Genomic DNA, 16,888 nt, shown 5'->3' with positions numbered 1-16,888 from the left:
AATGGGTACTCAATACATGGGACTTCAGTAGAGCACCGAAGGTAAGGAAGTGGGGGGGATCCACCCAGGAGCAGGCAGAAAGGGGATACATGGTTTATAAAAAATTTTAAAACAATAAAAATACCAATTAAAAGTTACTCCTTTTTATTGTCACTATGTACTGAGAATTCTAAACAGTATCAGTGGTAAATCCTCCTCCTACCAGAATAGATGCTTCAAATGCCCTGTCCTTGGCAGCCTCTGGTAGTCTCTGTATTGGAAGCAGGGGGCTCAAAGGGGCCTGACGTCTCCAGAAGGCAAGATGCCAGGTCCTGTAAACAGATTGGGAGTTTCTCAAGCAGGAAAGACTGAGGGTCATTCCAGGAAGGCATCTAGCACACACAGAGGCACATAAAACATCATGGTTCACTCCAATGCAGGGGGAAGTAGAAGTTGTTTTCAATCAATGGTGGCAATCAGTCAGATATCTACATGGAAAAAAATGAGTCTTGGCCCCATCTAACGCTATACATAATAATGCTAGATAGTTTGCTGATCTAAATATGAATGATAAAGCAATAAAGATCTTAGAGAAAACTATAGGAGAATGTGATCGTCATCTTTTTCTCTTACACATAGCACCAAAGGCCCTAAAAGAAAAAAAAATGAGAAGTTGGAACATATTAAAATTCTGTATTTCTTTTTTATAGAAAAGAAATACAGAATTTATTCTGTATTCTGAATTTCACTACTAAGAGAGTGAAAAGCTAATCATAAAATGTGAGAAGATTGTCTTCATACATATCCTGGCTAAAGACTTACACCTAGGATGTATAAGGAACTCTCAAAAATCAATAAGGAAGAGACATATAATCCAATAGGAAAAAGAACCAGGCAACAGAATGAAGAACTACTTCACAAAAGTGTGTATCCAAATGGCCGGTAAACATGTAAAAAGATACTCATCTGCATGAGTCATTAAAGAAATGTAAAATGAAACCGTAATGTGATACCACTCTACACACACCAGCATGGCAAAAATTAAGAAGACAGAAAATATTTGGGCAAAGATGTGGAACAAACAAAAGAAACTCTCTTGCACCATCTGTGGGAGTGTAAATTGGCACAATACCTTTGGAAAGTTCTTTGTCATTATCTACTGAAGCTTGCTATATGCATGCCTGCTAACCTACCAGTTCTATACCTAGTTATATACTCTATAACTAGGTTTTGATGAGAACCTGACTGGAGTAAACCTAAAAAAAAACAAGGAAAATAAGGTTGTTGAAAAAGTGAGTGTGGCCACATTTTTAAAAAATGAAAATATTTTCCAGGTAGCACCTGGAAAATAACCAGCATCTGAAAGAAAATATAGGGCCAAAAGAAGGTATTTTAAAAACGGTTTTGAGACAGCGTCTGTGCTCTGTTGTCCAGGCTGGCGTGCAGTGGTGCACTCACAGCTTATTGTAGCCTCAACCTTTGGGCTCAAATAATCCTCCCACTTCAGCCTCACAAGTAGCTGGAAATACAAGCGTGCACCACCATGCCCAGCTAATTTTTAAACTTTTTATAGAGAGAGGGTCTCCCTATGTTGCCCAGGCTTGGGGTATATTTTTAATGGAAGATATTATAGCAATTTTTTTTCTGATGAGAATGATTTAGTAAAGAGAAAACAACCAAGTAATGAGGAGAACGGGGGATCATTGCAAGAGACAAGTCCTCAAGTAGACAGATAAGAAGCATTGGAATACAGTGTACACATCTGGCTGGGTTAGGAAACTGTTTATCTGCATAAAAGATAATTATAGTTTTTAAGACAAAATTGATTAAAAGCATGGACGACAGAAAAGAAGGGACAGATATGCAAAGAGTGAGCACGTGGAATCAGCGGTTTAGTCCTTCAGTCCTTAAGTCTTCATGTATAGAGGAAGATCATCCAGAATAGTAGTTCTCAAGCTTGAGCATGTGTCAGAATCATTTGTAGGACTTGTTAAAACACAGATTGCATTGCCCAGGGCCCAGTCCACAGATTTCTGACTCAGTAGAGCCAGGATTGAATCTGAGAGCTGGCATTTGTAACACATTCCTAGGGGCTGCTGGTACTGCTGGCTCCACTGTTCCTGAAAGTATTGCCTGAGGTCCAGGAGTATCTGCATCACCTAGAAGTTTATTAGAAATGTAGAATGTCTGGCTCCATTCCAGACCTACTGCATCAGATAATGCATCTTAACAAGGGTTTTATTTGCATGTTGATATTTGAGAATCACCATTTAGGACAGTGTTTTTCAGCTTTGCCCGAGGTGATTTCAACATACAACTATGAGAAGTGAGAAGAGCTGATTTAGGATGACTCCAGGTATATTGTCTGCATGACTAAGTGAATGCAGAGATGTATGAGGAAGAGAATGTGTGTACAGGTTGACAGCATTCTGTTTTTGACATGTATTTGAGAGTTCCTTTGGGACATCAGATGAAGCTATTCAGTTGAATATTTAGATCTGAAGTCCAGGAGAAAGATAAGATATTGAGTTATAGATTTGAGTGTCATCAGCATGGAAGAAATAATTAAAGTTGTGGGTGTTGAATATATCAGCTCAAGCAGATGAGAAAAGCAATACGGAGAACAGCAGATGAGCAGGGATAGGGGAAGAGGAGACTACAGAGGAAATGGGAGAAGAGTAGGGCAAAAGGTTTGGGCGCAAGCCGGGGATGGATGCCGGGATGGGGAAGCTAAGGACAGAGAGAGTTTTAAAAAGAAGGGAGGATTAATGATATTTTATGCCTCCGAAAAGTCCAGTAAGAGAGACTGAGAAGTATCAGTTATTTGACAGTCAGGAGATCACAAGTGGTCCTGCCACGTGAAGGTCAGGGAAAGGGTAGCTGCAAATACACAGAGGCAGAGGTGTGCCCAGTAAGCAGGAGACACAGAAGTGGGAACATCAGATATTGACAAGATTTCCAAGAAGCTGAGAAGTACAGAAAAGACCAGAGAGAGCTCTAGAATGAGATTCACAGTGGAAGGTGAGTCTTCCACACAGAGAAGACTGGGATCTTGCCACTTGCCTTGGGAAAGAGCTAGTGATGGGGCAGGGAGTGACTACTGAACCAAGATGGCAGGAGCATGGGATTCAGGACGTTGTTGGAGCTTGGCTTCAGGAAGAGCCAGAAGGTAGATATGAGTATAAGTGAATTTGTAGTGGGAGGGAATTTGTACCTCATAAACTTCATTTTCTCTAAGTAGGGGTCAAAGTCATTTACTGGGAGGGAATGCAGGAGGGGTCTTGAAGATTTTTTTTAAAATTTTATATACTTTTACAACAGATTTAAATCCTTTAATCTGTATGTAAAATGTCTGATATACCTAGACTTTATTATGTGTAAATCATTCATTATGAAATAACATATTTCCAAATTCACTCCAGAAAAAATTTAAACTTTGTCCATTAAGAATACTCAACATTGAATTCCTACCCAAGATCCTTGCTCTTGAACTTTACTCTCCTCCCACTCTTCCTCCCTGTTTCAGCTGTCACTAAAATTTCTTATTTTTATCTGGATGATTTCTCATTGTCTTTTCTATATATTAAGCTGATTGTTGGGGTATTTGTTCTCATAATACTTTATTTCCAAAATCTTAAAGAACTTTTGCTCTACCCGTTCTCACCATTCCTAGCCCATTCGAATGAATTCTTTTCAAGTAAGATTTCTGAATTCTAAATCTCTCTCTGCACACACACACACACACACACACACACACACACACTTTTTATTTTTTCTGAGATGAAGTTTCACCCTGCCACCCTGGCTGGAGTGCAGTGGCAAAATCTCGGCTCACTGCAATTTCTGCCTCCAGGGTTCAAGTGAATCTCTTGCCTCAGCCTCCAGAATAGCTGGGATTACAGGCACATGCCACCATACCTGGCTAACTTTTGTATTTTTAGTAGAGTCCGGGTTTTGCCATATTGGCCAGGCTGATCTCGAACTCCTGACCTCAAGTGATTGCCCACCTTGGCCTCCCAAAGTGTTGGGATTACAGGTGTGAGCCGCAGCACCTGGTCTTTCTTCATATTTTTCATTTAATGAAACTAGTCATGTTTTTGAGTTGCAAAGATGATATATTCTTATATAGAAATATAAGCCATATCACAAAGAAAGTAAAAAGTTTCTATTTGTGTATGTGTGTTTATGGTACTTTTTGAGATCTGTCATGTAGAGCCCCAGTGAAGCTGATTGAAAACAGACAATTTGTCTGCTGTCCTGGTTAAGAGAATTGGAAGGAACAGGCTGTTTTGTCAGCTTGAACTTTTCCTCTTTTGTGAATTGTTCTTTTGCAACCCAATGAAAAAACTACATAAAACTCTTTTTTTAACTATAGATCATTGTGGGGTATAGTTTTTTACTATAAATTGTTGATAAATGTGGTTCCAGGAGTATGATGGTGTTGCCTTCCACCTTGCAGATCTAGGCTTTGAGGCTCGCTGTGGACAGCATGGAGCCCACAGCAGAGTTGGTTCATTTGCTGGTGGATGGGGGTCCACTGCAGCATCCGGATTACTGACACGGAGAGCAGAGGTCAGGGAATGGGATGGGCCTACCTGAGGACCCTGAACCTGAACCTGCTGTGCTCTCCTCAAGGTGGGAAGCAGAGGAGAGTCCTGGCTCTTGTTCCACATCCGAGAGGCAGGGATGAAGCATTTCCCCACCCCTGAATGTGACCTAAGGCAATGTGTGCTCTGATCACTCAGACCAGCTGCCTCTTCTCCCCAGAGAGAAAAGGACAGGCTCCCCAGATGGACAAGCATGTATTCCTCATTACCCCATCTCCTGCCATGAGGAATAGGAAGTGGAAAGGATCTCTTCCCCATCAGCAGATTCAGAGGATGGGCAGGACACAGAAAACTAAGGCTCAAAAAGATAAAGTTAATAATTCAAGGTCATTCACTAGTGGTTGGTGGAGACTGAATGCAAACCCAGGTTGGTCTAACTTAAAACCTTAGCCCTTAATGGAAATAGACTTCAGTCTTTATGGTACTCCCTTTGTTGTAAACACTCAGAAGAAAGGTGATAGATTCATAGTGACAGGAGTTTAGGAATCAGCTGTGTCTTATTTGCATGTATTGCCTAGGGATTTGTTTGTGATTTAAAGATTAAAAAGACAGAGAAGAAAGCCCAGAAACTAGCTTCAGCCACAGAAGCGAACCCTAGCTTAAACGGAGATAGACCTATGGGATTTTTTCCAGCTCTTCATCCTTCACCTTCAACCCTTACTACTCTGAGGTGACTTGATGCTATGTGACAGCTCATTCATTGGACTCAGTAAATTATATATGAAGAAATCAATTGACTTGAAAAATTGCAATGCTGATCTGTATGACTATATGTATATTATTATTTATGAACTGCGTAGAAGCAAAGCTAACAGTTGCTGCCTGGAAAAAAAACATGGCATATCATGTCTAGTAACAGGAGTTCTTAATCAGCAGCTTTTGAATTAAACGTGGGGAGAATACTAATTATTATTACCTGTACTTAAAGAAAAATCCTTTGATCAGTGGTTGTTCTAAGTGGCTTTTATATTTCTTTCAGATGTCGCCCATTTAATGTGGTTTGAAAGACTCTATGTTTGGCTTCAGTGTTTCGAAAAATACATCTTGTACCCAGCGCTAATTTTGAATGCCCTCACTATTGATGCATTTTCAATAAGCAATCACCGGAGACTTGGTACCCAGTAAGTGGATAATGGTTTATTCTCATAATTATTTGGGTCACATTTTCAAAATCGAGTGAATTTTCAATAAACAGGCTGCAGAAAAAGCCAACCTTCGCCTGCTGTTATTGGCCATGTAAAAATAAGCCATGGTGGTCTTTTACTCAAAACCCACTGGAGCTAGACAGTTATTGCAGAGTGACTGGGGTGCAAATGAAGGTAGATCTGCTTGAAATGATGTGAATAAATGTCAGTAGATTTGAAAATCATCCCACAGAAACCTAGTCAGCGAGCCTTAATAAGAAGACGGAAGCACAGTGTGAGTCCGGGATTCCTGGAGTTCTTAACATCATGCTTAGAGCTTTATGAACTGCCTCGTGTCATTTCATTTAGCAAATACTCTATCATTTTGTGCTTGGGGGAGGGGGAAATTAATCACTGTCACTGCTGTCTCTGCATTTATCAAGAGAAACCTCATAATTTAAAAACTGGCAGAGACTTCATACTGTCAAGATGCCCATGTCTTTCAAAGCATTAACAATGTACAGTTGAGTTATTGGTTTCATGTATTAAAATTACTTCTGAATTTACAACGTGGAAATCTTGATAATCTGTAGATTTGGCGTTCTGATGAAAGGTGAAAGCTGCTGGTCAAATAAGTTCTTAGAGTAGGAGGATGTAGGAGAGATGTTTTCCCAGATTTGCTCATTAGTCACGTTGCTTAAACACTGTGTATCCAAGTCAACCCTGATGCATAATCCCAAACATACTAATTCAAACCTGCTCTTCCTTTCAGTGTGTCATGAGGACAAATTGATTAATATTCTCCAAAGATTGAGCAGGCTAAGATAAAAGACACTTTAATACTCTGTTGGACTTTGAGTAGATTCATAGTCACACAAAGCAGACACTAAAGGAAATGATCCCATAACCTGTCCTTATTGGACTCTGCCTTCCTTCTTGTCTAGACCTGTTTCTGTTAGACCAGGGCAAGAATTCTATGTCCTTTGATACTTAGAATTCTAGACTTCAAATCCAGGGATGAGAATTAGTCTCACTGGATTGGAAAAAAAAAAGGCAGATGATTGGACTTCAGACTCTTTATACAGTTTAGGTGGGACCCAGTGTAGGAGATGACCAGAATTTAGAACACTGTGTGCTTCCCTAGGGCAGGGAATCCCAGTATGGTATCGTCCTGGTTGATCCTGTGACTCCCCCTGCCAGAACAAGGCAGAGCCTCAGTTTCTCGAATGGAGACACACATTCAAAGCCAGAGTAGCAAAGAAGGTACCAGTGGCACTCTGGGAAATCCAGCTAAAGGATTTAAAGTTTTCCCTACTCAACTGCAGGAAAAGGACCTTGAACTAAGGCTATGGGGTTGAGGCCAAGTTGTTAGAGAAAACAGATAGCAAGGTCGAACTCCAGAAGAGTCAAATAAACAATTAAGAGAGGGTTCATTTGGAAGTAATATTATTCTCTATCCCCTATAATTTTTTTCCGGACACTGAAGTCAGAAAGGTGTACCTTACCTGCATAGCTCTGAATATCCTCAACTCCCAGATGATAACATCAGCAGTTGTTTTGCTCAGAACCCAAACCTGGGAATTCCTTTCTATTCCTGATGCATCTGTAGAATTAAAAACAAAACAGTTTTCAAGGTTTCAGGCACCCTACTAGACCAACTGTTTTCAAACAGGATAGCAGGAAACCCTATATCAGTATCACTTTGAGACCCTTTCTAAACTAGAGAAGCCTAGCCCCTCCCTCCGATTTTTGAGAACCATTGTATTAAATAGTCACAGAGTGAACTCTTCAACAGAAGGCACTGTTTCTTATTCAACTTTTCAATAGCAAACCACTAGAAAGTGTTAGATGAATGAACGGGTGGACAACCATGTAAGGGTTTGGTAAATGAATGTGTCTGTGAACTGGGGTAACTTGTTAGGTGTTTCTCTATCTCAGCCCGATCTAAGTGGATGCTCTTCATCTGTTCCAGGCCATTGTTCACCAATTACTACCTCAGCCTTTATAACACCTTCAGCTGAGTACAATATATCTTCATGTAACATCCTGGATAAGTGATTGAAAACTGTGACTTTAATCGTAACCAATACAAAACCAAATAAAACAAGTTTTATTATAGGCTAATTGATAGAAACAAGAGCTAAGTTCCACAGCATATTTCTGGTCACAAAAACATCACCACACTTCTAAATAAAGACCAAAACACTTCTAATATTAAACATTGAAATAAATGTGAATTATACATATATTTAGGAAAGATTAATGCAAAGAAGTAAGATAATTATGTAAACAAATATTTCAGTTCAGTGTATCTGGTAGCTAGAACCTGTCCAGGCAGCTCAGGGTGCCCGGTGGGAACCCATGCTGGACAGGACACCTCCCATCACAGAACACACACACCCACGCCCACACTCACACTGGGACCATGTCAGCATGCCAGTGCACCTACTGTACACACCTTTGGGATGTATGAGGAAACCGGAGAACTCAGAGAAGAACCCACACAGACATGAGGAGAATGTACAAACTACACACCTACAGTGGGGTCCTGGCCAGGAATCCAATTTTTTTTCTTTTGAGATGAAGTTTTGCTCTTGTTGCCCAGGCTGGAGTACAATGGCGCAATCTCAGCTCACTGCAACCTCTGCCTCTCAGGTTCAAGCGATTCTCCTGCCTCAGCCTCCCGAGTAGCTGGGATTGCAGACATGCACTACCACGCCTAGCTAATTTTGTATTTTTAGTAGAGACGGCATTTTTCTATGTTGGTCAGGTTTTGAACTCCTGACCTCAGGTGCTTCACCTGCCTCAGCCTTCCAAAGTGCTGGGATGCCAGAATCCATTTTTTTCTCATCAGTGTTATACTGAAACAACACTGAGTGAAGCAAGTTATTTGAGGACCTGCTGTATGCGATGATTTATGAACCATTAATGATAGCCATTACTATTGCAGTGTTACAAAAGCCATGAATATGAGTCCTTGAGATCTCCCGTAGTTTTAGCCAGTCATTCCTACTAAACATAAAATGGATGCAGTCCATTGAACCTTGGTCACAGAAAACAGAAAGTTAGATTTGCTTCTCATCTAGATTTTGCCTGAATAACCCAGAAAATCAACAGTCTCTCCTGAAAACCAAAATATCTCTAAGTCTTACGACACCTTATCATTGGGGTTTCTCCATAGGGCTTTGGCTGTCCCACAGGGATTTTTGTGCCTTGGGTTGTTGGCAAAGGCAGCTGGCCCTGAAGTCATATTTTCATACTGCATTTTCATCCTGGGCATTAGTTGTGAACTGGAAAAGGAAGGCCAGTTATGGAGCAGTGTTCAACCTTGCTTCAGGAACCCCGAGGGCCCTGGGTTGAGGCTGAAGAAAAACTTCTCCATCTGAAGTATGCATGTAATCAAGTGCTGGTTTTTCTCAGAAGCCAAATCCAAACCTGTTGTACAAGGCCTTGGGCAAACCTCACCTCACACATCCTGAGGCAAGGTGGAAACAATCACACTCCTAGGTCTGAAGGCATTAAAAAAACAGCAGATTGAGGAATATGGAATTTCCAACTTTTTTTTTAATGATAAAAATGACAATTTTGTATTCCTTAAATAACCTCATTCTGGGATAAGATATTCACAATGCTGATGAGGGCCCTGAGTCCAAGATTCTTCTAGGTTGAGGGAAATTGAGGCATGGCCCCAGTTTTCTATCCTTAGCCAGGGAAAGAAAATCTCTCTTATAAGTGCAACCATTTTCTAGAAATGTTCCCACCTCTGTCTTGCAGTTGCTAAATATAATAGCATGTTAGAATTGGAGAGGAATTTGGTTAAATTGCAGTGCCTTTCTTCAGAAAGCCAGGCCCTTCAAGAAGGCACTTGCCTGCTCTCTTGGGCTACAATGGGATGTGATCATTTGCGCTCCAATCTCAAGATAGATTGTTCATTGTTGACCTTATCATCTGGAGAATTATACACATGACACATACTCCCTACGTGGGTAAATAATAATAATCTAACTTAGGACTGCAGTCCTCAAAGCAAAGTCCTAGAAGAGTATTCCTTTGCTTGCTTTGCTGAGCTCCTTAACTGAAAAGGCCCATTCCATGGAGAAAAAGAAAATGATGATATAATTGTAAACAACAAAAAAAAAGAGAGAGAAAAAACCTTATGCTCACTAGGATGACAAATGTGCTGAGAAATGTTAGAAATTAATATGTAGAAATAGAAAAGGCTTTATGAAGATACTGGATTTTGTCTCTATTCGGAATTTCACACCTGTTGTTATGTCACTGTTCCAATTGGATTCTTTTCTCACGAAGAGGCATACACCGAGCTGACTCTAGCAGGAGCAGAATGTTGCCTGTTTTCTCATTTGGCATTAGACTTTCTGGGAAATGTCCATTATCACTGCAGTGGTGAGTTCGGATAAGCTCAAAAGGAGCTCTGTGCCCTTGCTGGAGAACATGGGGACTTTGAAGAGCATGTGATGGAAAGAAAATGTCTGTTGTAATGGCAAAGACAATGTTCTTGAGAGTCACTCAGGACTGACTTTTCATTTTTGTTCTGCCCCTGTGAGACCTTAGACAAGTTTCTCAAACTCCCTGAGACTCAATTTATACCTCTTTAAAATGCAGACCATAACGGGGACTCCTAGACTGGCTTTTTGTGCCTGTAAAATGCATAATGCACCATCAATATTGGAGAAGTGTTGGCAAATGACATCTAGCAGTGTGCACACTGTCATTGATTGGGTCTTTTCTTTTTTTCCCACAGCTGGGACATCTTTCTGATGATCACTGCTGGCATGAAGCTATTACGGACTTCATTCTGCAACCCAAGTTACCAGTTTATTAACTTGAGCTTCACTGTCATCTTTTTCCACTTTGACTACAAAGATATTTCAGAGAGCTTCTTACTGGATTTCTTCATGGTGTCCATTTTATTTAGCAAGGCAAGTGAATTAGCTATTTTCTTCACTTTAACATTTTAAAGGGGACAGTTCTCATCACATATTCTGAGTTTAAAACTTATTCTTTATTAAAAATTATGGGAGAAAATGAAATTGAATTATACATGTCTGTTAAACTCTTGCTGCCCTTTGGAGAAAATTGCCCATGGAATGTAAGTATGCCGTGTTATTTGCTAAAAATCACTAATTAAAATGAATTAGCCAATAGTGTGACTTTAAATTGTATTACCTTTTTCTCTGTTAACAATCTGATTATAAAACTTCTCTAGATCTTAGGCCAGGCACGGTGGCTCACACATGTAATTCCACCACTTTGGGAGGCCAAGGTGGGTGGATCACCTGAGGTCAGGAGTTCAAGACCACCAGCCTGGCCAACATGATGAAACTCTGCCTCTACTAAAAATACAAAAATTAGCTGGACGTTGTGGTGGGTGCCTGTAATCCCAGCTACTCAGAAGGCTGAGGCAGGAGAATTGCTTGAACCTGGCAGGCAGAAGTTGCAGTGAGCTGAGATCACGCCACTGCACTCCAGCCTGGGAGACAGAGCGAGACTGTCTCAAAAAAAACAAAAAAACAAATAACCAAAAAACCAAAACAACACACACAAACACACACACACACACACACACACACACACACACAACTTCTCTGGATCTTAAAATGCTATGAATTAAAGATTAGTAACCAAGTTTGCTGGTTCCTTCCTCCCCGTCTCCCTCCCCATTTCCCTCCCTTCTTTCCTTCCTTCCTACCTGCCTACCTGCCTGCCTGCCTGCCTGTCTGCCTTCCTGCCTTCCTGCCTTCTTGCCTTCTTGCCTTCTTGCTTTCTTCCTTCTCTTTTCTTTCTTTTCTTTTTGCCTCTTGACGTAAATTTTAAGACCTGATACCCAAGAACAGGGTCTCGGAGTATTTCCAACACTTTAGCTTGTCTCAAGTCAGGATTTCATCTATTAAGCAAATTTATATGTGGGCAATGAGAAATTTTACTTATAATTCAGGAAATATATGGGGCTGGTATCTAATGTTTAGTTAGTATGAGGGAAATAAAATCCTCTGAATACTTGGGAGTTCTTCCATGACCATTACTAGTCTGATCACTGTAATGAAACCCAGGTTTATAAGCAGAAATAGAAATTTGGAATAGCTCTTGGTGAATAAACTCAGTGATGATACAGCTTCTTTCACATGGTGTTCACACTCACAGCCCCAGTTGAATACAGCAGCCATAGGGTTTCTTCTTGAGACTGACTTCAGCAACATCTTTCCCCTTTTAGTTAACAATTTTTAAAATTTTAAAGTTTTCTAAATTTTAAATTAAGTTTTTTCCATCTCTGAGTCAGTACTGTTAATCTTTATTTTATTTCAGTACTTACCTTTTCCTTCTACTGCCTTTTTTTTGGATTCTCTTAGGTAACAAAAATAAAAAAAACTCTTGTACTCTACTAAAGAAGCCCCATAAGTAATTACCACCATCTCATATTGCATGTGAGTTTCTTTTTTTTTTTTTTATTTTGGAGACAGAGTCTCACTTCTTCACAAACACAGTGCTACTCACAGGCTGGCATGCAGTGGCACAATTATTGCTCACTGCAGCCTCCAACTCCTGGCCTCAAGTGATCCTCCTGCCTCAGCCTCCTGAGTAGTGAGGACCATAGCCATGCACTACCACCATCTGACTAATTTTGTAAAAACTTTTTGTAAAGGTAGGGTCTTCCTATGTTGCCCAAGCTTGTCTCCAACTCCTGCCCTCAAGTGATTCTCCTACCTTGGTCTCCCAAAGTGTTGGGATTACAGGCATGAGCCACTGTGCCTGGCCACAAGTTTCCTCTTATAACTCCAATTGGGCACTAATTTTCAGTCACCTATGTCTCTCTTATGTCATCTTCCATTGGTTTCTCACTATGACTGCTGCAGCCTACCCCAATTTCTGTATTTTCTTCTAGACCCTGGCCTTGGTCAAACATTTGTTTCTTGTTTGTGTGAGTTCTGTTTTGTTCTGATTAACTTGTCCCATTTTTCTTACTGTTCAAATTACAGGCTTCCGTAAGCTCTTTTTCTTCATTACATGTAAATTTCTGTTATCTCATATAATAAATGTAGAATTATATCCTATAATCTTTAAACTGCTTGTGAAGTTACTAGAAATTATTTCACTGTTTGCAGGGGTAAGAGTTTATCATCAGACCTAAACTGTGGCCCAGCGCAGTGGCTCACACCTGTAATCCCAGCCCTTTGGGAGGCTGAGGTGGATGGATTACTTGAGCTCAGGAGTTCGAGATCAGCCTGGGAAACATGGGGAAACCCAGTCTCTACAAAAAATACTCAAATTAGCCAATCTAGGTGGCAGGTGCCTGTATTCCCAGCTACTCACGAGGCTGAGGGAGGAGAATTGTTTGAACTGAGGAGGTGGAGATTGCAGTGAGCTGAGATCGCGCCACTGCATTCCAGCTTGGGTGACAGGAATGAAACCCTGTCTCAAATTAAAAAAAAAAAAAAAAAAAAACATGTAAAATGTGCCAGAAGGAGTTCAACTCCTGACGTTCCTGACCCTGGCATTATTTACATTTTGACATGATGGTGTTTATATTTCTTTCTGAGCCTCAGTTTCCTGTCATGTGGAAAATAATAATGCAAAATCATTTGAGACGATTTGTCAATATAACTGAAAACAGTTAAGTAGAACATACTCTCCAATAAAAGGTCATGTTTTTAAAGCTGTAAGTAGAAAAAGAGAAATTACACACTGCTGTTTGTGAAGGGATGTGGCCACTTTTCCACACCGACCTGTCAGTTTCGTATCATCTTGTATTAGTGGGTGGCCCCAGGTGAACAGAAGAGGAGTGAGGTTTCTTGCCATAAGAGTCCTAGAGCGTGGTTCTAAATGATTCCTTATCTGTAGTAAGAAAAGTGGCTTTCATTTATGGAAGCACAGGCCACCTTTCTGCATTCTGACAGCATTTAGTCTACTGACAAAAATATGTGGGAATCTCACCAAAGGGGCTTTCAAGGAGCAGAGAAAGGCAGTAAGCATGGCTGTTGGTCATCCTTCTAGTCCATGCAGACACTCAGTGACATCCTGTGCAGAATGGGGAGGGTGGAACCTGACAAGAACATGATCTAGGCCAGGCACGGTGGCTCACGCCTATAATCCCAGCACTTTGGGAGGCCAAGGCAGACACACACCTGAGGTCAGGAGTTTGAGACCAGCCTAACCAACGTAATGAAACCCCATCTTTACTAAAAATACAAAAAAAAAAGATTAGCCAGGCATGGTGGTGGGCACTTGTAATCCCAGCTACTCAGGAGGCTGAGGCAGGAGAATTGCTTGAAGCTGGAAGGCGGAGGTTGCAGTGAGCCAAAATTCTGGAGATCTTGCCACTGCACTCCAGCCTGGGCAACAAAGCGAGGCTCCATCTCAAAAAAATAAAAATAAAAAGAACATGATCTAAAAAAATCCACAAAAACTTAGTTGTGCAGGCATTTGACTTTCACTTTGCCATCATCTTTCTGAAGCACGCATTAAAATCTGAATAATTTCAGATAGAACCAGAGTAGCAGCTTTCTTATCTTCTCTAATTGGGGGAGCATTAGCGCATACTATTTGAATAATCCACTCTTAGGCTGGGATAATAGCTAAGTGTCAAAGGAAATAAAGAAAAATGAATGAGAGAAAAGCTAGGAAAATAGGCGGCAAGTCGGAAAGTGGGGATTCTGAGTCCTGGTCCATCTCACCTCCTGCGAATGCCTGATCACTCCTTAGCTTTAGAGAGCTGGTGACAGTGAGTTTTCTGGAATGAGAAGCATGATCTTATTGTCTGATAAAAAAGAATATAGTGAAAGAAAGAGACAGCGTTTGTGATTTTCCTGGAAAAAAGCCAGTAGATATTAGTGACAGAAGATGATCTTATCAAGGAGAAGTTCACAGTTGAGGTCTCCTATAAAGATTCTGCCTGAAAGTCCTAAGTGATAGTTCCTTTTCATTCTGCTCATTTTAATATATCGTTTTCAAAAAAAAATTATCTTTGAATGTATTTCCTAAGGGCTTTCTAGAAACCTCCACTGTTGTGCTTACAGGCAATCCTGCTCTGTGGGGCGATTCCTTGCACAGCGTGAAATGTTACTTGTCCACTAGACTCATGCACGTCCTGCTTATAACAGGGCCTGTCATCTGACCACTGCAGGTGTCCCCCAGCCCTCCCTCAGTGTTGCTCCTGTTTTACTAAATGGAGAAGCATTGTTAGCCTGGCAGCCCCCCTTACAGAAGGGCCATGAGGTTAACGAAGCAACATTTGGTTGGGCACTCAGTTTCCTTGGAAGAAAGGAGCTGTACAAATATAGGACACGGTATTATTTTGAGTCAGTTGCCTCTAATCCTTCGAGCTTTATGAGTAGAAAGGGAGGAGAGAAGTGATGAGTGGGAGAGTAAGATCAAAGCTCCAGGAGGCCACGGAAGGAAACAGACGGCTTCCAGAGGGCCCAGGCCCTGCCCACATGATATTCTCCACCTCCCTAAACCCCTAAATCCCCCAATGTCCCTGAGGTCTGGAGGATGAATATTGCCTAGTCTCTTCAGTCTGCCAGACCTGGTTTAAAAAAAAAAAAAAAAAGGAAATATTGAGTTCCAAGGCCAGAATCCACTAGGACAAATTAAGTACAGCTCATGTATTACAGGGTGGATGGGACACCTTCTAGTGAATGTTGCCCTGGGCTTGCATGTGTGTAGATATGTGAGTGGGTTTGGGGGTGGGGGATGGGTAGGAGGACAGTGAGAAAGAAGGGCCCCTGTGTGTCCCTTCCTGAGTCATATGACCCTCCAACTACACATCCTTTTTCCCCACTCCTTCATTTCCTCAATCCCTTCCCTCTCTTTATCTTGCTTCTTCAGTCATTCTTTTCTTTTAAGAACCTTTGTTATTCATTGGTGACATTTCTGGTATGTCTCAGTCTCTAGGGGACAGTAAAACATGCAGATGAGGATATTTAGTTGCAAGGAATATTGATTGGTTCAGGAACAAAGATGGCAAAGCTTCTTTCCTGCCCTCCCATTGGCCCTGAAAAAGTTCTTAAAAACCACTGTTGGCCAGGCACGGTGGCTCATGCCTGTAATCCCAGCACTTTGGGAGTCCAAGCCGAGTGAATCATGAAGTCAGGAGTTCAAGACCAGCCTAGCCAAGACTGTGAAAGCCCATCTCTACTAAAAATACAAAAAATTAGCCAAGCGTGGTAGTGGGCACCAGCAATCCCAGCTACTCGGGAGGTTGAGGCAGAGAATTGCTTGAACCCAGGAGGCAGAGCTTATAGTGATTCAAGATCGTGCCACTGCACTCTAGCCTGGGCAACAGAAGTGAGACTCTGTCTCAAAACAAACAAACAAACAAACAACATTGTTGGTCTGGGCACGGTGGCTCATGCCTGTAATCCCAGCACTTTGGGAGGCTGAGATGGGTGGATCACCTGAGGTCAGGAGTTCAAGACCAGCCTGGTCAACATGGTGAAACCCTGACTTTACTGAAAAAACAAAAATTAGCTGAGCATGGTTGCACATGTCTGTAATCCCAGCTACTCAGGAGGCTGAGGCAGAAGAATCACTTGAACCTAGGAGGTGAGGTTGCGGTGAGCCGAGTTCACCCCATCGTACTCCAGCCTGGGTGACAGAGTGAGACGCGGTCTCAAAAAGAAAAAATGTTTTTAAAATCATGGTAACTTTGGGTTGTTACAGGATGTAGAAGCAGGGCTTGAGAAAATTCTGCCATAAGATCATTCTGCCAGCATTTCCAGAACACATTAAACATAAAATTCTACAGGCCATTAGTTCAACATGGGGCATAACGCTTTCGCCACTTAGGAGATCAAAATTAATGCATGAGGTTGTATTTATGAGAAAGCTCTATGAATAGTCACACCAGAACCATGATGTGTGGCTTTGTCAACCACATTAGATGTTCAAGTTATATGAAACTGAAGTTTCTAAATGGCATTTTCCTTATTTTGTGAGTACAAGCAGAAAGTCTTGGATTAAAATAGAGCCACTTTTTAAAAAATACATACTTATACAGAAGTATTTGTTCAAAATACTTTGTTCAAAAAAGCGATTGTTCATTCATTGAGCACTTATTGGGTGCCTGCCAGGCATTGCACTGGGTATTACACAAAGGTTATTAGTAATACAAACGATACCAAATCTTTGTTTGGTACTTTCTGTGAGCCAGGAACTATTCTG

General features: G+C 41.2%; 1 protein-coding gene across 2 annotated transcripts in view; it reads left to right on the top strand.

Annotated features, from left to right (window-relative positions):
• Positions 1-16,888, top strand: part of PCNX2 (pecanex 2) — a 292,353-nt gene that overhangs the window by 146,558 nt on the left and 128,907 nt on the right. For both annotated transcript variants that reach the window (XM_017526554.2, XM_017526553.2), the window contains exons 20-21: positions 5,566-5,707; positions 10,473-10,650. In XM_017526554.2, coding sequence (XP_017382043.1) covers positions 5,566-5,707; positions 10,473-10,650 — 320 coding nt within the window. The remainder of the gene's footprint in view (positions 1-5,565; positions 5,708-10,472; positions 10,651-16,888) is intronic.

The sequence above is a fragment of the Cebus imitator genome, unplaced genomic scaffold, assembly GCF_001604975.1.
Source record: "Cebus imitator isolate Cc_AM_T3 unplaced genomic scaffold, Cebus_imitator-1.0 Scaffold42, whole genome shotgun sequence".
Taxonomy (NCBI): Eukaryota; Metazoa; Chordata; class Mammalia; order Primates; family Cebidae; genus Cebus; species Cebus imitator.
This window is presented reverse-complemented; position numbering and strand designations above follow the sequence as displayed.